Source organism: Aethalodelphis obliquidens, unplaced genomic scaffold (genome assembly GCF_003676395.1).
Source record: "Aethalodelphis obliquidens isolate GAN/ISIS:26980383/991018 unplaced genomic scaffold, ASM367639v1 scaffold61, whole genome shotgun sequence".
In the NCBI taxonomy this organism is placed as follows: Eukaryota; Metazoa; Chordata; class Mammalia; order Artiodactyla; family Delphinidae; genus Aethalodelphis; species Aethalodelphis obliquidens.
The window spans coordinates 78252-105854 of NW_020838005.1; the positions used below are offsets into that span (position 1 = coordinate 78252).

At 42.6% G+C, this 27603-nt stretch overlaps 1 protein-coding gene across 4 annotated transcripts in view; it reads right to left on the reverse strand.

Annotated features, from left to right (window-relative positions):
• LOC113610180 (tumor necrosis factor receptor superfamily member 10B-like) overlaps positions 1-27603 on the reverse strand; it is a 105922-nt gene that overhangs the window by 72682 nt on the left and 5637 nt on the right. For 2 of the 4 annotated variants that reach the window (XM_027088062.1, XM_027088059.1), the window contains exons 2-4: positions 2601-2703; positions 1672-1785; positions 842-953 (exon numbers count right to left, since the gene is read on the reverse strand). In XM_027088062.1, the coding sequence (XP_026943863.1) occupies positions 842-953; positions 1672-1785; positions 2601-2703 (329 nt within the window). Of the gene's footprint in view, positions 1-841; positions 954-1557; positions 1786-2600; positions 2704-6263; positions 8452-27603 lie in introns of those variants that run through there. The other 2 variants (XM_027088060.1, XM_027088065.1) reach the window with 2 other exon arrangements.

A 27603-nucleotide genomic window follows, 5' to 3' on the forward strand; every position in this document is an offset into this window, starting at 1 on the left:
ACCATCCCATCAGGGCACCTGGGTACAGACACAGGGAGGACATGGAGGGGATCCGTCAGGGAAAGCTGGCCAGATGAGGAGAAAGAGGGAGAAAACTCCCACCTGGGGTACCCTGACAAGACAGTGCAGGAGGGACGGGCTTCTCCTGTCTTCAGGGCAGGGTCCCTTCAGTCCCCCTTTTTGGGGAGAAGGATCTGGGCTTGTGCACTCCAGCCCCCAGGGCTCCTGCTGAGTGTTCAGAGCTGCCCCTTCAGGAGCTGGGCCTTCTCTGCAAGGCCTGCACTGGCCTCCCTGGGCTGCAGGGGAAGCCTATGTGAGGGGGCATCTCATCCAAGTCAAGGGTCAGAAGGGTTTGGGCACAAGCCAAGCCTCATCCTCCAGTCAAGCTTTAATACAAGGATCCTCTTGTCCTCCACCTGTTGACTCTTCCTACCAATCGCAGCCAGCACTGGAGCGTCAGAGGAGAGCAAATTACTATTGGTCCCTACGTCCCCAAATAGGAAAGATTCAGATCTTATTGGGGAACAAGGGCTGGATGTGAGGCCAGCTGAGTTGGCTCGGGTTTTATGGGAACCTTGAAGGAGCACACATATGGCCTCATTATGACTTCTGTCTGTGGTAGACACTTGTCTTTCTAGGCTCCTTCTGAGGAGGTGTGGGAAGGGGGCCCTGGGGAAGGACACACAGAGGAATGGGGAGGGGCTGCTGCACGCTCAGGAGACCCCACAGGCACAAGGGAGCCCTGAGGAGGTAGGAGGGGCTGCATGGAAACCGGAGAAAGGGGTACAAGGAAACTGGGGGTCTCTGTGGGTTGGGAGCCCCCTAGGCTCCCATGTCTCACCGGGTTCTGCACTTGTCGCAGAATTCAGGTGCATCTTCTCTACGGAAAGTGCCAGGTTTGCACTGACACTCAGTGTCCTTGGTTGAGGTGCACGGACTTTTCTCTTCTTCCTCTGGAGACCAAAGGTAAGGTTTTGGGGGGTGTGTTTCCCTCACGTGTCTCTCAGCCATTCTTCACCACCCAGATCCCCACCCACTCAGTTCTACTCAGTTCAGGAAGTAATTTGGGGGCCATTTTCTGCAGCAACACACACAGACCATCCAAAGGACAGCCACTGTTCACGTGTCACCAATGGAGGCATATGAAAGGGACCATGCGTCATTACAGATCACATCAGGATTGGGAAGAAAAAGGTTTTAGGTCACAAATCAGGAGCAAGTGCTGGGGTGGGGGTGGGGCAGGGTGTAATACGAGACACTCTGGATGGAGAGGACCGCTTTGGTGACTTCCCAACACCTGGCCCAGCTGGTCATGAGAGAGGCTGAGATCCCGGAGCAGAAGTCACAGGGCTCACAGGGGACCGGCCCAGAGCCAGACTCGCCACACAGCTCAAACCCAGCCCTGTCCCACTCACCCAGGCCTCCCGTGCTGTCACTAACCAGCCCCTCCGTCACGGGACACATTACTCCCCCCCTTCCAACTGATGCTCTGGAAGACTTCCCTACCAGGTGGCATACGTTATACAAATAATTTCTGTTTTCATTTATTTTACTGACCTAAGACAGGGTAGGACGAAGACCTAGCTGGGCTGGAAATCAGGTTGCTGACTTCCCGTTCCATTCAAATCCCATCTCATCACCCAACTGTAGGCATGGGGACAGGTTCTGTACCTGATTTGCAAGTCTTACAGAGTAAGCAAGAAGACAGGGTGTTTGAATAATTGGTGTAATCCACCTTATCCGTGCACGGCACACAATCTCCACTGGCTTCCTCCATGTGGAACCCTGGGAAGGAAGGGAAAAGCTGGTGAGTAAATCCCCACAGGATTCCCAGAGGCTGGCAGTGTGGACAGGGCTGCCTCTTTCGGCCATCCGTGGAATCCACACAGAGAACTCTCCCTGACCTGGCTTTAACCTTTTGATTCTGCATCTACCACGTACCTTAGACCAGTACTGCCAACAGGAATATATTACAAGCCACACATAAAAGCACATTCACAGTTGGCACATTAAAGAGTAAAAAGAAAGAGGCAATATCCAACACAGTATCATTTCAACATGTATCGATATAAAACAGTGAGATTTTTACTTACTTTAATACCTCACTAAAAAAATAAAACTCATGCTCCCTTCACAGTGTTCAGGGTTTATGGCCTCCTCCCACCTGTCCCGGTGACCTCTCCACCCTCCACTCACCCCAGCTGCCCCCTAGCTTTGCTCAAACAAGCCCAGCCCTGCCCCCTGGGGTGACAGTTCCCGGGGCCCCCTCAGGAGCACTCTACCTGGCTCTCTGCACCGAAGTCACCATCCCCAGGAGGCCTCACCAACCCCGACTCTGTCCCACCCATCACTCAATTATCCTCACGGTTTCTATCTCATCTCTCTGACTGTCATATCTGTCCATCTGTCTGGGTACCATCCTAGGAGGAGTGTTCCAGGAGGGCGGGGGCCTCGTGCCCTCCACTAGCACAGCGCCTGGCACACGGAAGACTTCCAGTAAATGCCTGTGGAATAAGAGCCGGGAACTGCAGGAATCAGAGGACCAGAAGGACATGAAGATAAGGGTGCGGTAAGGGTTGGAGATCAGTCTTAGAATGTACCTGGTAGACACTTCTCTGAGCGGCTGTGTTTCCCTCCCTGCGGGGAAGCTAATTGCTGGTGAAATTTTTCCTGCCTTATGGGCATGGCTGAAGCAGCTGCAATCTGTGGAGACAAAGCAGGGACAGGCATGAGTGGCTTTCAGACTCTCATCCCTCCCAGGATGTATCCCACAGTCCCTTGACCACAGCCTGCAAAATGAAACAGAACTGGGGCCTTTCTTCCAGCTATAAACTCTCATTCTTTTCATGTTTGTCCCCTGGCCTTTTGTGCTACCAAGTAACTTACACATAAATTTTTTTCCTGGTATTCCTTTCTCTTATAATAAAATAAAATATGTTTATTCCAGAAAGCATGGGCAAGGAAAAATTTTTTATAAGAACACAGAAACCACAGGGATCCCCCCAGTTAGAGAAAACATCCATTATTTTGTGTCTTTACTCCTTCTATTTGACCATACGTGTAATACTCTCAGGCTCGCTCTCTTTCTTTCTCACATGCGCGTCCGTGCGCGCACACACACATTTTCACAAATGAGTCATACTATGCACACACTTTTTCAAAATCAGGATACAGGATCACAGTTGAGTAATGAACTTTTGGCTTTAACCGGACAAGCTGTCCTGGAAAGGAAGCTGCTAGCGTTCCACATAATGAGTCACATAGAGGAAGAAGAAATAGCAATACAGAGTTTTGAGATGAGTCTCCACGCTAACAATGACACAATGGGGCCAGTCGAAAAAATCTGAATGGAGTCTGAGGATTTGATGAGGATTAACGTGTTGATGTTAGTGTTCTGATGTTGAAGGCTGTGTAGTAGTTTTGGGGGAGAATGTCCTCATTTGTAGGAAATATACATTCTTCAGTCATGGGATCTATCATATCAGCAGCTATTTTTCACATGGTACAGGAAAAAGGGGTGGGGGTTGTATAGTCTTTGCAACTTTGCTTTAACCTGGGAGTGACAAAATAGAAAGTGAAATTAAGGGAAAAAAAAGAAAGAAAGAAAAACACAGTTAAGATGGAAACAGCTTACGTTGAGCCCAGTTCAACTGCCTGGATCTAAAAAAGATAAAATGCAGCTCTCTTCCACAGAAAAGTCTGTCAAGTATTTGGGGACAGCTAAGCCCACATACGTCCTCTAAGTCGTCCCTTCCCCAGGCTGGGCCTCCTCTGACTCCCCACAAGTTGGTGGAATCTCCTTTCCCTGCCTTCACAGTCCTATTCCCTCCTCTCTTTCCTGGTTCTCCTCTCACAGGCGCTCTCCCTCAATGTTTTATTATGAACATTTTCATGCATCCAACAAAGTTTAAAGATCTGTACGGTAAACTCTCATATACTCACCACCTAGATTCTGTAACTAACATTTTGCTATATTTGCTTTATCACATATTTCTTTCTTTTTTAAATTAATTTATTTAATTTTTATTTATTTTTGGCCGCGTTGGGTCTTCGTTGCTGCACGCGGGCTTTCTCTAGTTGTGGCTCGCGGGCTCTAGAACGCAGGCTCAGTAGTTGTGGCGCACGGGCTTAGCTGCTCCACGGCATGTGGGATCTTCCCGGACCAGGGCTTGAACCCGTGTCCCCTACACTGGCAGGCGGATTCTTAACCACTGCGCCACCAGGGAAGCCCCAAATTTCTTTCTTTATCTATCCCTCTGTCCATTCTCCTATGTGTCTTATTTTTATGATGAAATTCACGTCTGCAACTCAATACTTCAGCATTGTCAGTAACTTGAGCTCCATATTTCTTTACAGTTTTTTTCAGTGTTAAGATTTACAAAGAAAGAAATGCACAATTCTTAAGGGTACCATTCAAACAGTTTTTAAAAACACATACACTTGGGAAACCCAAACCCTCTATCTAGATCCTGGAAATTAGCATTACTACAGAACATTCCTTCACACCCCTTTCTAGGTTATCCTAATCTCCTATGTGACTCCAAGAGGAAGCGGCCTTCATCAGATGGAGGAAGGTCTCTTCTGCCCTGATATAATGAGAGGTTTTAGCATGACAGGGAGGTTAAGAGTTGTCGAATGCTTTTTCTGCATCTGTTAAGCTGTTCATATAGTTTTTCTCCTTCATGGTGTTAGCATAGTGAAAAACAGACTCATTTTCAGATGTTATTCCTGTGACTAAACCCACTTGGTCATGGCATGTTTTCTTCTTTAAATATTCCTGAATTTAGTTTACTATTTGTTTTGTTAAGGAATTCTGCCTCTGTTTTTAGGAAGGATATTGAAACATATTAATATTTTTCTTCTTTTCAAATGTTTTTGTCAGGTTTCACTATTAGGGTTATGCTGGGCTTAGAATCTACTGAAGAACTCTTATGTTGTCTGAAAGAATTTGTGTAAGATTTTTGTCAGTTCTTTTACTGTTTGTATTTTTGCCCCCTCCCCTGCTGCCTAATCTGGGGTCTCCTGGTCATCCACCCCCAGTCTCAGAAATCTCACGGATCTTTGAAAATCTCTACTGGCACTGAGGAATCAAAACCACAGCACTGTGGTGCCCCATTTTTACTTCTTAGACTAGCAAAGAATTAAAGTTTAATGTGGCAAAGGGGTAGGGAAACAGGCACACTTGTGGACTCTCGGTGTGAGGTAAAATCGTCCAGCCTTCTTTTGGAGGCCAGTTTATCCTTATCTAAACAAAAGTGTAAAATTATCTAACCTGCTGACAGCAGTTCCACTTCTAAGGAGCTACCTAACGGACAATGCACATGGCTACACGGATACTTGACAGTGCGTACAGGCACCCAGAGCCATTCATCAAGCCGTGTTCAACATGAATCCTACCTATGATAAACTGATAATTTTAAAAACTAAGTCTATATTTTTTTGTGAATACAAAACGCTATTTCTTTTCTGATTTTTAGTACTAATTTGTACAATGAAAAGTACACATTTTCATGATTCCTGTAACCTTGTTAGGCCCTTAATTTTTTTTTTTTTTTTCCTGTGAACATATAAGAAACTTCGAAAAGAGCTTCAAACAACCGGAGAAAGCAGTGGAAGGAGGCACATTTTTTTCCATAGTGAGTTTCTTTGGGATGCACACTGATAGTGGTAAATCGCCCCCAGAGCCTCCAGCTCGCCTCCTAAAGAAGCGGTGAGAATCTGGTCCCAACTGTGGGTTGATTGATGGTTTCTACACAGCACCCATAAATTGCAACAAACAGCAAGCAACGTTAAGGGTTGCTCCCCTTTCAGGGAAAAGGAAATTCAAAGGAGCTTAAGGCAGTGGTGGGGGAAGGCAGGGGCCTACACGGTTAATCGATTTACAAAGGACACGTTTTAAACGTTAAACGTAGTGCAAAATAAAAAGAGAGAGAGAAAAAGAGTGAGGAGGATCGGAGGAAGGAAAGGGGAAGAGAAAGAAAAGGCGATCTGTCTGTCACTCGCTGATGCTCTCCTGGGACCAATCTGGAGGCCAGACCCTCCAAGGACCCGGAGGCGGAGAGCGGGCTCTTCTCCTTCGGGGCCGCAGGTAGATGTTGCCAGCCCCGGATCCGCACTCCGCCACCCCCTCACCCCCTGTACTTGGGCTTCGCCCGGGTGGGTGCTGCCGGGACATGCCCAGCCGTGTCCCGCCCCCCTCGCCCCCGCCCCTTCCCGGCCACGGAGCGCGCCATCTGGAGCCGGGACTCGCGGCGGGAGCTCACCGACAGCAGGACACCCAGGACGAAGAAGATGAGAACCAAGGGGCCCCGCAGCCGAGGCCTGGGACCGGGGGCGCGCCCTGCCCGGGTACTCGAGGCGGCCTGTGTGCTCTGTGCCCGCTGCCACGTGCGGTCGCGGGGCGCTCGCTGTCCAGGTCGCCGCGGAGTAGCCATCAGGAATGAAAGTGTGCTTCGTGGGGCGCCGGATCGTCCCTGCCGCCTGTGGGATGCGCGGGGCAGGGCTCTATGGTCTAATGATTCAGCCTGACGCTAGCTTTATATCCTCGGGTTGCGTCACCCGCGGGGGCGAATGAGCTACGCCTTCCGTCGAGTTGACGTAAACATTCACCACTTCTAGCCAATCGCGTATGGCTCAGGAGAGGAGCCCAGCGACCTTGACGGCACCTCTGTTTCAAAGAGGAAACTGCCTGCTTTGGCGGCTGATGCCCGGGGATGTGCCTTTGGAGGTGGGGACAGGGCACCTCCCACATGCTCTGTTGTGATCCGGGCTGTGAGATTCAGAATCTGCGTTCAAGGCGGGTCCTGACCCTGCCCCTTTGCAGGGCAAATGCCCCACCCGTTCATAAACCCTGAACCACCTGTCTTCTGACTACCGCCTTCTGCCCACTCTCAGCTTCTGCTCCTCCCCGCCCCCCTTCCATTGACCAGGGCCCCAAGGAGGCCAGAGAACAGGGACTCCCAAGAAGTAGACCCCCCCCCCCCCGCGAGAGTCTGCGGAGCGCCTCCAGCCCCGCTTGGCACAGAGTGGATGCCCTGCACGTATTGTAGGGGTGTGAACTAAGAAACCTTGAATTGTTAGAAAAATGAGTAGACTGCCAGACTCACTTGCACTTTCTGAGATTTAAGTGCTTAGAGAATGAGAGAGACCTGGTGGGATTTTTTGCCCTGGGCCTATTCACGTAATTAATGTTAATGATCAATTTACTATCGAATTACAAATAAGTATTTATTTAAAGGCAAAGGATACACACTATATTTTCCTGTTGTGAACTCTACTTTTTAAGGACCTTAATTATCATTAGCATGGCTGTATAAATTTACTTTCATCACGTTTGTTTTATAAACCTTAAGTTGTACCTGATAGAACATTTGGACCCTGGTGAATACCCCCTCAGGGTTCCCAGCATCTTCCTCTACCCTCTTCCTCACCCTCCAGTGTCTGGGCCTCTGATATCTGCGGGCTCTTGCCATGGACTCCATGGTGCTGTTCCCAAGCCCGAGTCTGTCCCCCATTCTTCACTGGTGCTGGGCCCTCTATCCTAGGGGGGTGTGAGCATTTACAACACAATGCAGGTACAAATACTTTGTTAAAAAAAATTTAAAAAGTTCCATCAAAGTCTGTTACGGCACCTTTCAGATATAATGATGCAAAATAAAGAGAAAGGAACCTTTATTATGAAAACCTCTTCCACTGAAAGGAATAATCTATTCACGGTGAGCCTGGTTCAAAGCAGAGTAAGTCATCCTCCTCTTCCCTCTATGCCTTTCCTTTCTTTCCTTCATCATTTTGCTCCACAGGCCTACTTCCTATTAGGATGTTGCAGATTGGGAACAAGGGTCCCTGTCCTTTGCTGCATGGTGGTAGTGGTGGGGTGAAGTGGGGGGGGACCACAACTGGGAGGTGTTCTGGAAGCTGCCCCCTCAGAAGCCTGGTGAGGGCCCAGAAGCCTCGTAGGGAAGTGCTTCTGTATTAGCTGTTTGTCACAGCAATGCCCCCAACCAGACCCTATATTTGATTTTTTTTTCTGTTTTTTAATTGCAGACCAGAATACCAACATGTCCACTGGAGACCTCTGGGTTCTAATCATCCCTGAGTCAATAAATCCCTGTGTGACTTGAGGAAAGTTTTTTTTAATTAAAAACATTTTAAAAATATTTTACACACTGCCCCTTGACCCCGGTGGCCTGAGGCAGGTCTTCTAGTAACAGTCCAACTAGAGGAAGGGGAGTCTAAGCTGGTCCTGGGGAGGGGAGCTGCCAGAGAGAATCCAAGGCAGACTGGATGGAACTGATGACTCAGGCTGGTGGAGGTCTTGGGTACCCCCCAGCCTCGTCACCTACCATGGCACTGAGAACGAAGAGGAAGCAAGAGACATTCCAACCAGCCAGAGGAAATCCTCCCCAGCCCCTGTGCAAAAGCCCACAGTCATGGAGCTGTCTCTGAGTCTCTTAACTCTCCGTTTGCATACAGTCCTTTTTTCTTTTCTTTTTGCCTTTTGACCTTCTTCACCCATTTCTCCACCCCCGCCCACCCGCCCTCCCCACCTCTGGCAACCATCAATCTGTTCTCTGTATCTGTGAACTTGATTTGGGGGTTTTTTGGGTTTTTTTTTTTTAAGATTTTATATGTAAGAAAGATTATATTGTATTCTCTTTCTCTGTCTGGTTTATTTCACTTAGGATAATGCCCTCAAGGCCCATCCATGTTTTCACAAATGGCAGGATTTCATTCTTTTTATGGTTGGATAATAGCACGTTGTGTGTATGTCTGTGTGTGTGTGTGTATACATATATATATGCCACAATTTCTTTATCCATTCATCTATTGATGGACACTTAGGTTGTTTCCAGATCTTGGCTATTGTAAATAATGCTGCTATGAACATGGGTGTGTTCCAGTTAGTGTCTTCATTTTTTTCAGATAAATACCCAGAAGTAGAATTGCTGGATCATATGGTAGTTTCATTTTTAATGTTCTGAGGAACCTCCATAATTTTTCATAGTGGCTGCACCAATTTACCATCCTACCAAGAGTGCACAGGGGTTCCCTTTTCTCCGCTGCCTCACCAATACTTGTTATTTCCTGGGTTTTTTTGATGATAGCCATTCTAACAGGTGTGAGGTGATATCTCATTGTGGTTTTGATTTGCATTTCCCTGATGATTAGTGATATTAAACATCTTTTCATGCACCTGCTGGCCATCTGTATGTCTTCTCTGGAAAAATATCTGTTCAGATCTTCTGCCAATTTTTAAATTGGATCGTTTGGTTTATCTTATTGAGTTGTATGAGTTGCTTATATATTTTGGATATCAGCCTTTTATCAGATATACGATTTGCAAACATTTTCTCCCATTCAGGATGTTGCCCTTTTGTTTAGTTGATGGCTTCCTTTGCTGTGCAGAAGCTTTTTAGTTTGATGTAGTCTGACTTGTTTATGTTTGCTTTTGTTGCTTTTCCTTTTGGTGTCAGATTCAAAAAATCATTGCCAGGACCAATGTCAAGGAACTTACTGCCTACGTTTTCTTTCTAGGAGTCTTATGGTTTCAGTTCTTACGTTCAAATCTTTAATCCATTTTGAGTTAATTTTTGTGTATGGGGTAAGATAGCAGTCCGGTTTCGTTCTTTTGCATGTGGCTTTCCAGTTTTCCCAACACCATTTATTGAAGAGACATCCTTTCCCCATTGTATATTCTTGACCCCCTTGGCATAAATTAATTGACCATATATGCATGGGTTTATTTCTGGGCTCTCTATTCTATTCCATTGATCCATGTGTCTGTTTTTATGCCAATACCATACTGTTTAATTACAATAACTTGGAAATATAGTTTGAAATCAGGAAGCAGGATGCCTCTAGCTATGTTCTTCTAAGACTGTTTACGCTATTTGGGGTCTTTGGTGGTTCCATACAAATTTAAGATTATTTTATTTATTTAATGTTTATTTTTATTTTTTTTCTTATTACTCATCCATTTTATACACTTCAGTGTATAAAATTTGTCCTTAATTTTTCTTTGTCTTTAATTTTTGCCAATTTGCTTACTATGTGTCTCGGCGTGTTTCTCCTTGGGTTTATCCTGTATGGGAGTCGCTGTGCTTCCTGGACTTGGGCGGCTCTTTCCTTTCCCATGTTAGGGGAGTTTTCGACTATAATCTCTTCAAATATTTTCTCGAGCCCTTTCTCTCTCTCTCCTTCTGGGACCCCTATAATGTGAATGTTGTTGCGTTTAATGTTGTCCCAGAGGTCTCTTAGGCTGCCTTCATTCCTTTTCATTCTTTTTTCTTTATTCTGTTCTGCAGTATTGAATTCCACCCTTCTGTCTTCCAGGTCACTTATCCGTTCTTCTGCCTCCGTTATTCTGCTATTGATTCCTTCTAGTGTATTTTTCATTTCAGTTATTGTATTGTTCATCTCTGTTTGTTTGTTCTTTAATTCTTCTAGGTCTTTTTGAACATTTCTTGCATCTTCTCGATCTTTGCCTCCATTCTTTTTCCAAGGTCCTGGATCATCTTCACTATCATTAATCTGAATTATTTTTCTGTAAGGTCCCCTATCTCCATTACCTTTAGTTGTTTTTCTGGGGTTTTATCTTGTTCCTTCATCTGGTACACAGCCCTCTGCCTTTTCATCTTGTCTATCTTTCTGTGAGTGTGGTTTTTGTTCCACAGGCTGCAGGATTGTAGTTCTTCTTGTTTCTGCTGTCTGCCCTCTGGTGGATGAGGCTGTCTAAGAGGCTTGTGCAAGTTTCCTGATGGGAAGAACTGGTGGTGGGTAGAGCTGGCTGTTGCTGTGGTGGGCAGAGCTCAGTAAAACTTTTATCCACTTGTCTGCTGATGGGTGGGGCTGGGTTCCCTCCCTGTTGGTTGTTTGGCCTGAGGTGACCCAACACTGGAGCCTACCTGGGCTCTTTGGTGGGGCCAATGGCAGACTCTGGGAGGGCTCACACCAAGGCGTATTTCCCAGAACTTCTGCTGCCAGTGTCCTTGTCCCTTGGTGAGCCACAGCTGCCCCCCACCTCTGCAGGAGACCCTCCAACACTAGCAGGTAGGTCTGGTTCAGTCCTATGGGGTCACCGCTCCTTCCCCTGGGCCCTGATATGCACTCTACTTTGTGTGTTCCCTCCAAGAGTGGAGTCTCTGTTTCCCTCAGTCCTGCCGAAGTCCTGCAATCAAATCTCGCTAGCCTTCAAAGCCTGATTCTCTAGGAATTTCTCCTCCTGTTGCCAGACCCCCAGGTTGGGAAGCCTGACGTGGGGCTCAGAACCTTCACTCCAGTGGGTGGACTTCTGTGGAATTGTTCTCCAGTTTGTGAGTCACCCACCCAGCAGTTATGGGATTTGATTTTATTCTGATAGCGCCCCTCCTACCATCTCATTGTGGCTTTTCCTTTGCCTTTGCATGTGGGGTATCTTTTCTGGTAAGATACAGTGTCTTCCTGGCGATGATTGTTCAGCAGTTAGTTGTGATTCCGGTATTCTCGAAAGAGGGAGTGAGAGCATGTCCTTCTACTCTGCCATCTTCCTTACCTCAAGTGCCAAGATCATTTTTTTCTATTTCTGTGAAAAATGCGATTGAAATTTTGATAGGGATTGCATTGAATCTGTAGATTGTTTTGGGTATATGAACATTTTAACAATATTGATTCATCAATTCCATGAACATTTACTATTTTTCTATTTATTTGTATCTTCTTCAATGTCTTGTAGTTTTCAATATACAGATCTTTCACTTCCTTTGTTAAATTTATTCCTAGGAATATTATTCTTTTTGATGCAATTGTAAATGACATTATTTCCTTAATTTCACTTTCTGAGGGTTTATTATTAGTGTAAAGAAATACAATAAATATTTATATCAATAAAGATAACTTTATTGAATTCATTTATTAGTTCTAAGAGTTTTTGATGGAGTCTTGAGGGTTTTCTATATATAATATCATGTTCTCTGAGAATAGTGACAGTTTTACTTCTTACTTTCCTATTTTTTTAACATCTTTATTGGAGTATAATTGCTTTACAATGGTGTGTTATTTTCTGCTTTAAAACAAAGTGAATCAGCTATACATATACTTATATCCCCATATCTCCTCCCTCTTGCATCTCCCTTTATTTCCTATTTGGATGCCTTTTATCTCTTTTTCTTGCCTAATTCCTCTGGCTAGTACTATGTGGATAAAAGCTGTGAGAGTGGGTATCCTTGTCTTATTCCTGATCTTAGAGGAAGAGTTTTCAGATTCTTGTGAATTATACCACGCAGAGAACTTCCAGATAAGGAAGACACATCTAGATCAGCAAAGGGTAACTACTGCCCTTTAGTTACAATCAAAAAACATTACACAACATTCAAATACCACTCGGCTGCTCTCAGACCTCTCTTGTGAGTGAACTATGCTTTCAAAAGCCCAGTCATATGTGGAGCCCTCCCCTCCACAAGAGTGAATCTGCTTTTCAGGAGGGCAGTAGTTGTGACACTCATTACTCTTTCTCCCAGGACAGACGTGACTCGGATGGGTGACCTCATGTGTCACCCCATCACCTCTTTTGGGCATCTTTTCATGGACAGATTCCTCCCTGTCCTTAGCTTAAGTCAAGAGCCAACCAGGACAATGCTGGAGAGAGATTTCTTATAGGAACATTTATGTATTATCTGATTGTTGCAATAATGGGACATTTATTTTCTACAATATGTACACACAAATTTTGATGAGACTTATTTGAGAACTGTTGCTAACAACATTCCTGTTCATCTTATATTCCCAAAAGAGAGAAGGAGAAAATTAAATGCATGGTGAGTGTTGAAGGGGTTTTAGGTTCTCCATGAGGAAGGTGACCTAGGATCCTCCAGAACTTCTTCTGCCTGGATTATTGGCCAGCTAGAAGAATCAGAACCACGCAAGTGTAGAGACCACCTCACTGGAGCCAGTGGGCATGAGTTCACCCACCGCCCCCTACCTCTGGCCCTTTTGGGCCTGCCTGGTGGTCAGGGTCTGAACAGCCTTTGTGGGTGCTGTAGGAGCACTTCTGAGTGCTCTGGCCTCAGAGGAAATCTCATGACGTTCCTGCGTATGCTGAGTGTCACCATCACTAGGCCCCCTAGTGACTGCGTGACACAGGGAGTATGTGGAGAGAGAAGGAGTCTGGTTGGAGATTTAGTGGACGGAGGATGCAACTAATAGAAACAAAGAGTGGCATCCTATCCCTTTGTCCACATAATGTAACCCAGTCAGGGGGTGACATCCTATCACCTTGGCATTTTCTTGGTGAGAAGGAAGTCAGATTCTGTCCATACCCTCAGGTGGGATTACACAGGGCTGGACTCATTGGTGGTCATCTCAGGGTGTGTCTGCCTCATGGATTATTTTAAAATCAGAAGAAAATTTGACGTAAAAGTAACCTAGTAATGGATCATTAAAACATGTACAAGACAAGGTACAAGAATAGAAAGGGTTCCAAACCCTAAAGCACAAGTTTGATGAGCTGGTTGTTTTCCTAATGTACACTGAAATACTGGATATATATTGTGCCTGACTTTCAAAATGAAATAAGAATCCTGCATGTTCTCCCTTAAACATACCTTCGGATATTGTTAAAGATCCCACCTGTTGGCAGTACTGCAATATTCTACATTCTAAATGGCAGTAAGGTAGATTAGGACTTGGGCCCATATGACAGAGAAAAGTAAGCAGATATAGATGGAAGATGTTAAGCGGAAAGTTAACGATCAGGTATATAAGTGAACACTTTTCTCCTCTAAATTGATACACTAATTTCAGTACACTTCTCTTCTTTGAATAAGGGAAGTTAGAATAACCATAATGGTAGTAATGACTGAACAACTCACAAGACAGCAGTGGGTGCAGGAAGGGATTTTCCCAGGGAAACCTCAGGAGCCAGGAGATGTAGGTCCCTGCTCGCTGCTGCAAACCAGGGATGGAGGTGAGCTTTATTTGGGCCATTTCCCTTCCAGGGATCTTCCCACCCTGTGGTGAGGACATTCCCTCCCTAAGGATGCCCTGATCCCTCTCAAGGTGTGAATACTTTGCCAGGGTCTGTCCTCATCCACCTGCAGGGCCCTGGAGAGCTCTGTGCAGACCTGCCGCTTCCCAGCCCCAGCATGACCCTCTGCCTCCTCAACCCCAGTCCTGCGCCTGACCTTTCTCCAGCATGGGGATAAACGAGTGCACGGAATCAATTGTGAGGAACCCTGACCATAGCTCCCCCAAAATCTCCAGACCAAAATGAACGAGCTGTTGGTAGGAACCAAAATAGTGCACGTGTGTGTGTGTGTGTGCATGCATATGTGCATGTGTGCACGTATGTGTGTGTGTGTGTGTGTGTGTAGAGGAAAAAAATACCTCTATATCTTAACTCAATATTCCACTTCTTCTAGGAAGTTACCTTAAGAACATGATCAAGAATCTAACTGAAGATATATTTTCAAATATATTCACAAGTTCTTGGCTATCAGGATGCTGGTGATTGATTGAGCATTGGGGGAGGGGATGGTTGCAGGGCTCCAACATAGCAATGGACACTTGCCATCTTGGGAATGCAGGGTATCTTCCTCACCTTCAGAGGTGACCCCACAGAAGGTTTATTGTCTGCGTTGGGGTGGGGAAGTTGGGGCAAATGTGAAATGCAGGAGAAAAGGTACAAGGCTGGAGAATGGGAATGCCCTATAGTAAGAGGACACGTAGTACTGGTTTGGAGCAAAAGGGAAGGAGAAAGGGGGATAACTGAGCAGGAGCAGATTGTGGAGGAGGGGAGAGATGGTACTCGAGGACTATGGAAGAGTAAAACAGCAGGTTGTGGTTTCCGTGTCTTCAGGGTGAGGCTGAGGTACCAATGGGCAGGGGCAGAAGGGCAGCCTCTGGGTGTGGGGGATGCAGCTGTGTACTCAGCACCTTGGTTCTGGGAAGGGGACAGAGGTGGGACCATGAAGCCTTCCAGAAACTCTAAGTGAGAAGGAGAGCTAGGGCCTAAAGTCCAGGGGAGAAGAAATGGGTCTCTGTGAGGTTGCAGGGCTGAGCCACTGGGCCCACTGATGAGGATGCAGAAAGGACAGTGGGGACAGAAAGGGAAGGTGGCCCAGGAGCTGCAGGAGGGTGAGGGGTCACAGAATGACCCCAGCAAGCAGGGCCCCACCCCCCCTTCCCAGCAGCTCTGTCAGAGCCGGTCTGCACCTCAAGGGAGCCCAGCAGGCCCAGGTGTGGCCCAGAGACATCACCTGGGGAGGCTGTGGGGAAGCCAGGCCAGGCTGGGGTCCCTCTCCCAGGGGAAGGGCAGGGAGGAGAAGGAGGGAGGAGGGGCTGGACTCTAGTTCCCCAGGAACCTGGCGCCTGGAAATCCAGAGTCAGAGCAGGAGACACACTCATGTAAGGTGAGACTGAGGCATAAAGGGTAGAAGGAAGGAGCCGGTCACACAGCAAGAAAACACACCCCTGCACCTGGGTCACTCAGCACTGCTCCAGAGGAGAGCAGGAGGATGGGGGAGAAAAATACACACACTTATTTTTATTTAAAATTACATATTTTGGTCATGGATTCATAAATATGTAAATATTTTGTAGCTGATGGCCTTTCTTGTATTGTTTGATATTATTGACAAACTCTTCAAAGGGATTATCAACTGCTTCCCTTTCAAGGAGAAGAGATAAACCAGGGACACTGTGATTTCCTAAATCAATTCTTCCACTCCCATGCACGTGCAGGGGCTATCTGCCCTGTGTTCTTTTGTCCTGTCTTCAAGTTCACTGATCCTTTCTTCTACCTGTCAAACGTGTGGCTAAACACCTCTAGTGTGGATTTCTCACTTCAGCTATTTGACTTTTCAGCCCTACAATTTCGTTTTGGTTCCTTTTGATATTTTTTTAATGGACACATTCCCTACAGTAATCCTCACTTCTTAAGCGTCTGCTCCAGCTTTGACAGCTGTAGGCAGCTGAGTAGTTATCACCCAATCAAGACACAGAACATTCCCAGCACTCCACACAGCTCCCTTCTGCCCCTTCCAGTCCTTTCTCACCAACCCGTCAGGAGACAGGCACTCCATCCCAGGCTATATGTGACTCAAGTGAAGAATATACATGAGGGCACTTTGGAAAATAGAAGTAAAGGTTATTTCACAAATACAAAGGTGCTTTGATCAGTAATAATGTACCATATCAATAGTCTAAATAAGGGAATGAAAGCATCTGATAGTCTCTATGGAAGGTGGAAAGATATTTGGTAAAATTAAGCACCAATTTTGATTTTTTGAAACCATCTCAAAATCGGAGGCTGCATCCACAATGATAAGAATTTCTACATGAACCCAAGACCCAACCTCATTCTTTTTTTTTTTTTTTTTTTTTTTTTTTTTCGGGCGGTACGCAGGGCTCCCACCGCCGCAGCCCCTCCCATCATGGAGCACAGGCTCCAGACGCGCAGGCTCAGCAGCCATGGCTCACGGGCCCAGCTGCTCCGCGGCATGCGGGATCCTCCCAGACCGGGGCACAAAGCCGCGCCCCCCACATCGGCAGGTGGACTCCCAACCACTGTGCCACCAGGGAAGTCCCAACCTCATTCTTTTAAAAAAAATTTAATTTAATTTTTACTGAAGTACAGTTGATTTACAATGTTGTGTTAATTTCTGCTGTACAGCAAAGTGATTCAGTTATTCATATATATATTTTTTAATATTCTTTTCCATTATGGTTTATCATAGGATATTGAACATAGTTCTCTGTGCTATACAGTATGACCTTTTATCCCCAACCTTGTTCTTAATGGTTAAATACTAAGGGCCTCTCCAAGAGAGTCCATTCAATATGAAAACACCTGCTTTTTCTAAGGATAGTTGAACATTATTCTGAAAACTCTAGCCTATGAAGCATGTTGTGAAAAAAAAAATGAGGCAGATTCTTGGATGGAGCAGGTAAAACAGTCGTTATTTTAGATATGATTGTAGAGTTTAAAACTGAATCAGAAAATTTATGACAAGAGGGTCCAACTTACAAAATGCTTAAAATACAAAGAGAACAGCCTTGACCAGAAAATGTAATAATTTATGTGAAGAAAAGCATAAATCTTAATTGAGTTATAATACAGTTGAACCTTGAACAACACAGATTTCAACTTTGTGAATCCACCTATATGTGGATTTTCAAAACATATACAGTCAGCTCTCCATATTTGCACATTTTGAAATTTCTATCTGTAGTTGGTTGAATCCACAGATGTAAAACCCATGGGTATGGACGGCTGCCTTTACCATGCCATTTTATATCAGGGACTTGGGCATCTGCAGACTTAGGCATATGTGGGAACTCCTGGAACCAATTTCCTGCAGGAACCGAGGGACGACTGTACTTGACTTGACATTCTATCTTCATAAGAAATATGTTGAATATTGACAATATCTAAATTCTTACTAGATTATTTTTTAATTTTAAGATAAATTTAATAAAAACTTCAATGATTTTTTGGGGGGGAGTGGAGGAAATCTTGTGAAACAATTCTAAATTCTGCCTGGGTAAAATTATAAGTTTTAAAAAAGTAAGGAAAAGGTATTTGCTCTGTTACATACTAAAATATATTAGAAAATTTCATTGGGAAGAGCATATTACATAGTATAATGTCTTGCGTGTAAAAATATACAGCTGTACATATGCATATGCATATATACATGGCATATACATAAAGATTCTGGCAAACAATCACAAGAAATTCCCTCTCCTAGTTACTTGAAATAAAAAGAGCCAGGGGGCTGGGAAAAGAGTGAAAGAGGTCTCACTATTGTCTGAGAACCTTTCTGTACTATTTCAATTTTCTCACTTTGAACATGTATTGACCTCTTTTTAAAAATATCAAAGCAGTTAATCAGGATGGAGGGATAACTGACCTTTTAAATGTTTGTTTTCTTTCTTTTTTTTTTTTTACATTCACGTTATTAAGTTAAAATGTGTACTGAGCAAGAAATGAGCAAAAAGGAACTGTCTAGGCAGAAAGAGACCAATGTCTGTATAAACATTTGAACTGTGATCAAGGACAGACCAAAAGCAGAGAGAAATAGGAGAATCCATTGCTAAATGGGGTTGGAAGAACCAGAAAGTGACTCAGAACAATTCAGGGAACACATCATATCAATCACAAAATAAATTCCATTTAGGTTATAGCTACACACTAAAAAAACTAAAAATTCTCTACGAGATTAGAGAACTTCATCTTATATGGGGTCTCCCTAAGCTTATAAGCAATTAAAAAGTGTTGTATCTACAAATTTCACTAGTTAAAAATGAAAATTTCTGTACACTAAAATATTAGACTAAATAAAATGATAACAAAAAATTAGGAACTTATTGTCTGTATGTGAGAAAATGCACAGGCATGATAGCTTGTCTTCTTTGAAAAACTCTAAGCAGAAAAGACCAAAATCATAAACAAAAATAATGAAAATAAAGAAATGCAAGTTTAAACCGATTTTTTTGTAGTTAGCAAAAATGAAAAAAGGCCCACAACATAAGATCAAAACTACTGAACTATATGAACCACAACCGGATGTACACGTGACCACGTGAGTGTGTGTATGCAGGTCTACGGTAAAAATATACTTTTGCAGGTTGACCCAGATTCTATTCTTCTAGAAAGCCACCCTATTTACATGATCAGAAAAATATATATGGATTTATTTTCACATATATTCAATGTAATAATAATTTTGAAAAAAATCAAAAATTCTTAGTGTTATGCAGATTATTACTAAATTATGTAACAGCCACACAGTGGAATACTATGCAGCCTTTATTTAATCGTTCAACAAACATGGGAGTACCCACTCTGTGCCTGCCTGTTTTAGGTTTTAGGAATATAGCTAGTGAAAAGAAGACAGATAATAAGTAGCATAACATCTCACAGAGCTGCTGGTCTACCATAGCCGGGAGCAGGTTCCTTTCCCCTCCGTGACCCTGATCTCCCTCCTTCACCCCTTCCCCATGGCACAGGAGACCTGACCAGCATCGGCTTTTCCCTGTTTCTACCATGGTCATGGGCAAGCAGAAGGGCTAGGGCACCACAAGGCCCAGCACACACTCATCAGCACACACTCTGTTGTTTTTCTACTTTCAATTTCATTACTTTCTGCTCTAATCTGTATTATTTCCTTCCTCTGCTTACTTTACCTTTAGTTTGCTCTTCATTTTTCAGTGTCTTACAGTACAATATTAGGTTATTGATTTGAGATCTTTCTTCTTCCTTTAAAGTAGTCATTTACAGCTATAAATTTCTGTCTAAGTTTTCAGCTACTTTAGCTATATCCCGTAAGTTTTGGTATGCTGTATCTTCAATCTCATTCATCTCAAAATATCTTCCAATTTCCTTTTTGATGTCTTCTTTGACTAGCTGGTTATTTGGGAGTATGGTTTAATTTTTACATAGCTGTGAACTTCCCCAATTTCTTCCTGTTATTGATTTCTAACTTCATTCCATTGTGCTGGGAGGGTATACTTTCTATTATCTCTCTCCTTTTAAATTTATTGATATTTGTTCTATGAGCTCACATATGGTCTAATCTGGAGAATGTTCCATGTGCACTTGAAAAGAATGTGTATTTTGTTGTGGTTGACTAAAGTACTCTATAGATGTCTGTTAGGTCTAGTCGGTTTATAGTATTGTGCAAGTCTACTATTTCCTTGTTGATCTTCTTTTTTTTTTTTTTTTTTGCCACACCATGCAGTGTGTGGGATCTTAGTTCCCCGACAAGGGATCGAACCTGTGCCCCTCACAGTAGAAGCTCGGAGTTTTAACCACTGGACCACCAGGGAAGTCCCCATTATGAATTCTTATAGATTAAGGAAATTGCACTTCTAAGTGTGCTTTGTATTCTGAGTATTTTTTTCTAATTTGTTTTTAACTTTGTCATGATTTCTTCCATGCAGCTTTCTTCTTAATTTTTATATAGTTGACTTTAGGCAAGTTTTATAGTTTCTTGTCATACTGAAGAAGCCTTTCCCCTCTCCGAACTTGTAAGAATTTTTTTCTCATATTTTTGCAGTACTTTTTTGTTTCATATATTACAATTAATTCATTGATCCATCTAGTCTTAATTTTCTAATATAAGAAGAGCATAAGGAAGACACTATTATTTTTCAGAAGTCATCCTAGTTGCTCCATCACCATTATTGAATAGTCACTTTTTTATCATTGATAGGAAGTGTCATCATCATAACACATTATTAAGGAAAGGTTTTGAAAGTTGGTTTTTTTAGAGTATCTTTCATTACTGATAAGTATGAATTAGATGAGAATGACAGATAGATCCTGCAGGGAAGAGTGAGGTCACCTGAAGGAGGAGAGCCTGGAGGTGAAGGTCAAGCCTTGGGACATGGGCTCCCAGGTCGTGACAGCTCCTGCAAGTCTTCAGCTCAGTTCCTGGAGAATACCTTTGCATTCCAGAGCACAGAAGCCCCTTTCTTTGGGTCACCATTTGACTCTTCACAGCGTAAATTTTTTCCTATTGTTTTTTTGCCGGGGCAGATGGCATGAGCTTTATCTGAAGGCTTTTCCCTCCTTATTGTATTACTTCTGTGCCTCTTTGTGTCTTCCATTGACTGGCAGCTCGTTGAGGACAGGGATTAGGACTTTCTTCTCTCAGTTCTAGAGACCCAGGTGGTGTTGTCCAATACAGTAATCATTAGGCCCATGTGGGGATGGAGCACTTCAAATAGCTTCTCTGAATCAAGGTGTGTTGCAAGTGAAAAATACACTCTGAATTTCAAAGACAGTCTTTAAAAAAAAAAAAAAAGGATCCCAATGTTTTAGATTTCTTATATTTTCCATCTCTTTGTTGAAGTTCTCACTGTGTTCATTCATTCTCCCCAGTTCGGCAAGCTTCTTTGTGACCATTACTTTGAACTCTTTATCAAGGAACTTACTTATCTCCATTTCATTAAGCGTTTTTCCTAAGGTTTTATCTTATTTTGTCATTTGGAACAGATTTCTTTGTTTCTCCATTTCGCTTGACTCTCTGTGTTTGTTTCTATACAGTAGATGAAACAACCATCTCTCTCCCAGTCTTGAAGGAGTAGCCTTGTGTAGGCAATGAATTTTTTGTTCAGCCCTCCCCCAGCTCTTAGTCACCTCTCAAACTTTTGGGATTGCTGAAGCAGCCTATTATATTTTTTAAGTGTTCCCAGTAGTTGAGCATGTGCCAAGACATGTCCTATCCCAAAGGAGAAGATCTCAATGCCTAGATTCAGGATGACTGGAAGCCAGCCACACATGCACAAAGAAAATTACGGGCTAATATCCTTGATGAACATAGATGCCAAAATCTTCAACAAAATATTAGAAAACTGAATTCAACAATACCTTAAAAGGACCATGCAACATGATCAAGTGGGATTTATTGTAAGGATGCAAACTATGGTTCAAAATCCACAAATCAGTCAATGTGACACACCACATTAACAAGATGAAGAATAAAAATGATATGATCATCTCAATAGATGCAGAAAAAGCATCTGACAAAATTCAACATTGATTTATGATAAAACTCTCAACAAAGCAGATATAGAGGGAATAGACCTCAACATAATAAAGGCCATATCTGACAAGGCCACAGCAAACATCATATTCAATGGTGGAAAGCTAAAATTACCTCTTCTAAGATCAGGAACAAGATAAGGACACTCACTCTTGTCACTTTTATTTAACATAGTATTGGAAGTCCCAGCCAGAGTGATTAGGTAAGAAAAAGGAATAAAAGACATCCAAATTGGAAAGGAGTAAGTAAAATTGTCACATGTCACAGATGACATGATATTATGTATAGAAAATCCTAAAAATGCCATCGAAAAAACTCTTAGAACTAATCAATGAATTCAGTAAAGTTACAGGATACAAAATCAACATGAAAACATCTGGTTGCATTTCTTTACACTAATAAAAAACCAGCAGAAAGAGAAATTAAGAAAACAATCTAATTTCCAATTGCATCTAAAAAAGAAAATTCCTATGAATACATTTAACCAAGGAGGTCAAAGGCCTGTATATTAAAAACTACATTGAAGAAGACACAAATAAATGGAAAGATAGTCCATGCCCATGGATTTAAAGAATCAATACTGTTAAAATGTTCATACACCTAAAACAATCTATAGATTCAATGCAATCTCTATCAAAATTTCAATGACATTTTTCACAGAAATAGAGCAAAGAATTAAAATTTGTACTGAACCACAAAAGACCCTGAATAGCCAAAGTAATCTTAAGAAAGGAAAGCAAAGCTGGAGGCATATTGCTTCCTGATTTCAAACTATATTATAAAGCTATTTCAATTAAACAGTATGGTATTGGCATAAAAACAGACACATAAATCAGTGGAATAGAATAGAGAGCCCCAAAATAAACCCATGCACATATGGTCAATTAACTTATGCCACGAGAGCCAAGAATATACAATGGGAAAGGACATTCTCTTCAGTAAATGGTGTTGGGAAAACTGGACAGCAACATGCACAAGAATGGAACTGGACCACTATCTTATACCATACACACAATCAACCCAAAATGGATTAAAGAGTTGAACATAAGAACTGAAACCATAAAACTCCTAGAAAAAAACATAGACAGTAAGCAACTTGACACTGATCTTGGCAATGATTTTTTGAATCTGACACCAAAAGCAAAAGCAACAAAAGCAAACATAAAAAAGTGGGACTACAAAGCTTCTGCACAGCAAAGGGAACTGTTAACAAAATGAAAAGGCAACATATTGAATGCGAGAAAACATTTGTAAATCATGTATCTTATAAACAGGTAATATTCAAAATATATAAGGAGCTCATACAACTCAGTAGCAAAAATCCCCCAAACAATCCCATTTAAAAATTAGCAGAAGTTCTGAATAGACATTTTTCCAAAGAAGACATACAGATAGCCAATAGGTACATAAAAATATGGTCAACATCATTAATCATCAGGGAAATGCAAATCAAAACCACAATGAGATATTGCCTCACACCTGTTAGAATGGCTATTATCAAAAAGACAAAAAAAGAATAAGCGTTGGGGAGGATGTGAAGAAAAGGGGACCCTTGTGTACTGTTGGTGGGAATGCAAATTTGTGCAACCACCATAGAAAACAGTATGCAGATTTCTCAAAGAGTTAAAAATATAACTACTATATGATTCTGCAATTTCACCTCTGTGTATTTATCCAAAGAAAATGAAAACGCTAACTAAAAAAGATATAAGCACCCCATGTTCACTGCAGTATTATTTACAATACTCAAGAAATGGACACAACTGAAGTGTCCATTGATGGGTGAATGTATAAAGAAATTGTGGTATATATATATATATATATAAACACAGTGGAATATTATTCCGCCACAAAAATTTAAATCTCTCCATGCATGACAACGTGGGTGGACCTTGAGGGCATTATGCTTGGTGAAAAAGTCAGACAAAGAAAAATACCATATGATCTCTCTTATATGCAGAATCTAAAAAAAAATTTAAAAAAAAAGCTCATAGATACAGAGAACAGATTGATGGTTGCAACAGGTGGGGTAGGAGTGCAGGATGGGTGAAATGGATGAACTGTTTTGTATGGTTTTGGTTTTCAGTTTAAATAAATTGAATAATATTTTTATTTAAAAAATTAAATAAATTAAAGACCCTATCTACAAACATAGTCTTATTCTGAGCTACTGTCGGTTAGGATTTAAACATATGAATTTGGTGGTGGAGGAGCACAATTCAGCCCATAACAGGCACGTAGGAAAAATACAAAATCATCTAACATACATGTAAATAAGTAAATAAAATAAAAAGGAAGTTGACAACCTGTCCTCAAAAATAGTCTGTCAATTTCCCACTAAATATCAAGGAGTCACAGAAAAAGATGAAACAGCAATTCAGGATAGGATCTCTGTGCAATAAACGATATCATAGAGACAACTGGAGAAATATGAATGGGGTCTGAGGATTAGCTGATAGTACCCTTTGGATGTTAATTTTCTGATTCTGAAGGCTGCATTTAACTATGGGGGTAGAATGTTCTGGTTTGTTGGAAACCCCCACCGAAGCATTAAGGGGTGATGTGCATTCTGTCATTGACTTGTTCTCAGATGGTTCAAGGAAATGTGTTTAGTACGGTTTTTGCAATTTTCTGTAATTTGAGAGTGTTTTAAGTCAGGATGTTAAATTTTAAAAAGAAGAAGATTGAACCAAAAACAAGTTATGTGGAGCCCAGTTTGACTGGCTGGATCCAAATAAGACAAAATGCAGCCCTCTGACACCTAAAATTCTTTGAAGAACTTAGAGACAGCTATGCTAATGTGTGTCCCTCTAGTCCTCCCCTTTCCAGGCTGGGCCTCCTCTGAGTTTAGGTAATGGCTGCGTCCTCTTTTTCTGCTCACACAATCCTATTGCCTCCTATGCTCCCGGACTTGCATGCTATGACCTGCTAGATTCACTTAGTTCTAGCAGGTGTTCTCTGCAAATGAATACAGTTGGTTATTTCTTCCTTTCCGATCTTTATGCCTTTCTCCTCTGACTTAGAGCAATGTCCAGAACCTGAGTAGAATCATCTTGTATCTGTTTTGCTAAGTAGTATTTTTCAAGGAATTTGTCCATTTTATTCAAGTTGTCAAATTTATCAGCATAAAATTATTATTCATAAGATCCCCTTATCCTTTTCATGGCTGCAGAGTTTGTAATAATATCCCATCGTTACTTCTTTATATTGGGTTTTTTTTTTTTTGCTTTTTTTTCTTTTAAAATTTGGTTTATTGATTTTATTTTATTCATTTTGTTGATTATTTCAAAGAATCAATGCTTGGTTTGTCAATTCCTTTAACTGTTTGTATTCTATCTCATTGATTTCTACTCATATTATTATTTCCTTCTTATTCTTTTGAGTTTAATTTGCACTTATTTTATGGTGATTAATGCGGATCTTCCAGTCACTGATTTTATTTTATTTTTTAAAATTTTACTCCCTATTTCTCCCAACCCCCTCTTCTTTTAACAGAAGGAAGGTCTTTAATTGCAAACTACACAGTTTACTCTAAGCACTGCTTTAGCAGTCTTCCACAAATTTCCATGTGGTATGTATTCAGTATTATTTATTTTGAAATTAAAAAAAATTCTCTTTTGATTTCATCTAAGAACCATGAATGCTTTGGAGGTATGTTGCTTTAAACTCAAATTTTGGAGTTTTTTTTTCTAGAGATCATTCTTGACTAGTAATGTAATTTCATTGAAGTCAGAGAACAGAGTCTATACGATTTCATTGCTTTTAAACTTATTTAGACTTTTTAAAATTGTCCAGAATGTGGTCTATGTTGATGAAAGTACCACGTTCGTCAAAAAAGAATGAGACTTCATTAGATGTTGCAGTGTGCTCTCTGAATGTCAATTAAGTCAAGGTGGTTGATAGGTTTTTTTGGGTTCTTTTTTTTTAAGTTTGTTTTTAATTTGGTCGTGCCGCAGGGCTTCCGGCATCTTAGTTCCCCAACCAGGGAGTGAACAGGTGCCCTCTGTGGTGAAAGCACAGAGTCCTAACCACTGGACTGCGGGGCAATTCCCATGGTGGTTGATAGTGTTACTACCCTTTTTCATCTTCATTAAAGGGTGATATGATAGTCCTTTAATTTCATCAGTTTTTGCCTTATGTATTGATATTTTAAAGCTCTACTATTAGGCACATAATATTTATGATTAAGATGTCTTCCTGATGAATTGACACTTTTAACACTACAAATGGTGCCTTTTTAAAAATCTTTGGTAACATCAAGTGAAAACTTGAAATTGACTCCATGGTGCCTTTGGACCTGGGCAATCCCTCAACAGGACATTCAGTTACCTCTGTTCTGTTCCCAACCTGCCAGTCATATTTCCCACCATAAATACCCCCTAGAACAGGACAAGGACATCATACCAGCATTAGTGCAGGCATCTTAGAACCCATGTGCGTTCAGGGGAGGCACGTCTGGAGCTTGCTGAGCAGCCCTGTGCAGGGACAGTTCCGGCCACAGGGAGCTGAGGCAGAGACACAAAGACCCCCCCGCACCCCCATAAACACCATCAAGGTCACCAAGGTGAAAAGAGCCTGGAGGGGCTGCAAGACAGAGGTGACAATGCTACTGGTGGCAGGGACACTGGTGGACATGGGGTGAAAAGTCCACACGGACAGGATCACAGACAAGAACGAAGTCAAAGTAAAAGGGGGAGGGGGTGGGCGAGAAGGAGGCTTCCTAGTGTGTAATCCCCACTGCACCCTGTTTGAGGGACCCGGGTGTGGTGGAGATCTGAGGCTTTGCCGACCCACAGACCTGTGTGTCTGTGGGGGCGGGGTGTGTGTGTGTGTGAGAGAGAGACAGAGACAGAGACAGAGGAGGGAGACAGGAGGGCTGCACTGGAGCAGCAGCGTGGGACAAAAGAGAGAAGGTAACGAGGGGACTTCCTTGGCAGGCCAGTGGTTATGACTCCCCGCTTCCACTGCAGGAGTCAAGGGTTCGATCCCTGGTTAGGAAACTAAGATCCCACATGCTGCCAGCATGGCAAAAAAAAAAAAAAAAAAGAGGGAGGAAATGAGAAGGAAGGAGGAGATGTGGAAGTGTGTTAAATTGAGCCCTGTGTAGACTCTACTGACCCTGCTCTGCCCAGAGATGAATCATGAGCAGGGATTTCCCTCTCCTGCTTCCCGCCCCCGTCGCTTCCTCCCCCCCCCCCCCGCCCCCCCCCCTTAGACTGCAAAACAGTCTAGTTTGATCTTCACTCTCTCTTTTTCCTGATAAGAGTCAACCAAACAAACACTACTCTTTGCTTGACGAGACAAACACACCCTAAAGCTACACCGTTACTCTTTTTTTTTTTTAAAGATTCTTTAAATTCTCTAGTGCTTTACAATTTTCAAACGTTTCACACACGCGTGATTTCATATAATCCCATAACAACACTTCTTTTCCCCTTATCCCTATATTGCCCCTCCCTGATTCCCTCTCCCTACTGGTAACCACCAGGTTGTTCTCTATATGCGTGAGTCTGGTTCTTTTTTGTTTTATTCACTAGTTTGTTGTATTTTTCAGATTCCACATATAGGTAATATCATTCAGTGTTTGTCTTTTACTCTTAACCTGAGCAGCTGTGACATAGTGCGTCAGACTTGTTCTCAAGGTCTTCTTGTGGTCTGAGGTCTGTTTCTTCTGAGATTTTTGTGGGTTTGGATGGTTGTTGTATAGGTAAAAAGACAAGCTACGATAACACTAAAGCCTTCCGCCTCCTAGCTCAGGGCAGCCATTAAATAGTTTTTCCAGGATGCACACCTTACCTGTTTCGATCTCAAAATGGAAATAAAAATAAAAGCTTCACACCCTTTCCTCCTAAACTAAAGACAGAGCCCCTGGGGTCAGCTGTATGATTACTGGTGGTTTACCCTGTAAGCCCTGTATGTTGCTGTGGAAGAAAGTGCCCGGAAGGAATTTGGCAAATTGCTCACAGCAGCCAAGAACGGGTGCTGAATGCAACGGAGGATGGGAAAGCTACTTATCTGTAAAAATCAATGGGAAGAACAGATGCAATGAGCATGTTTTAGAATTTAAACAGAGGCATAA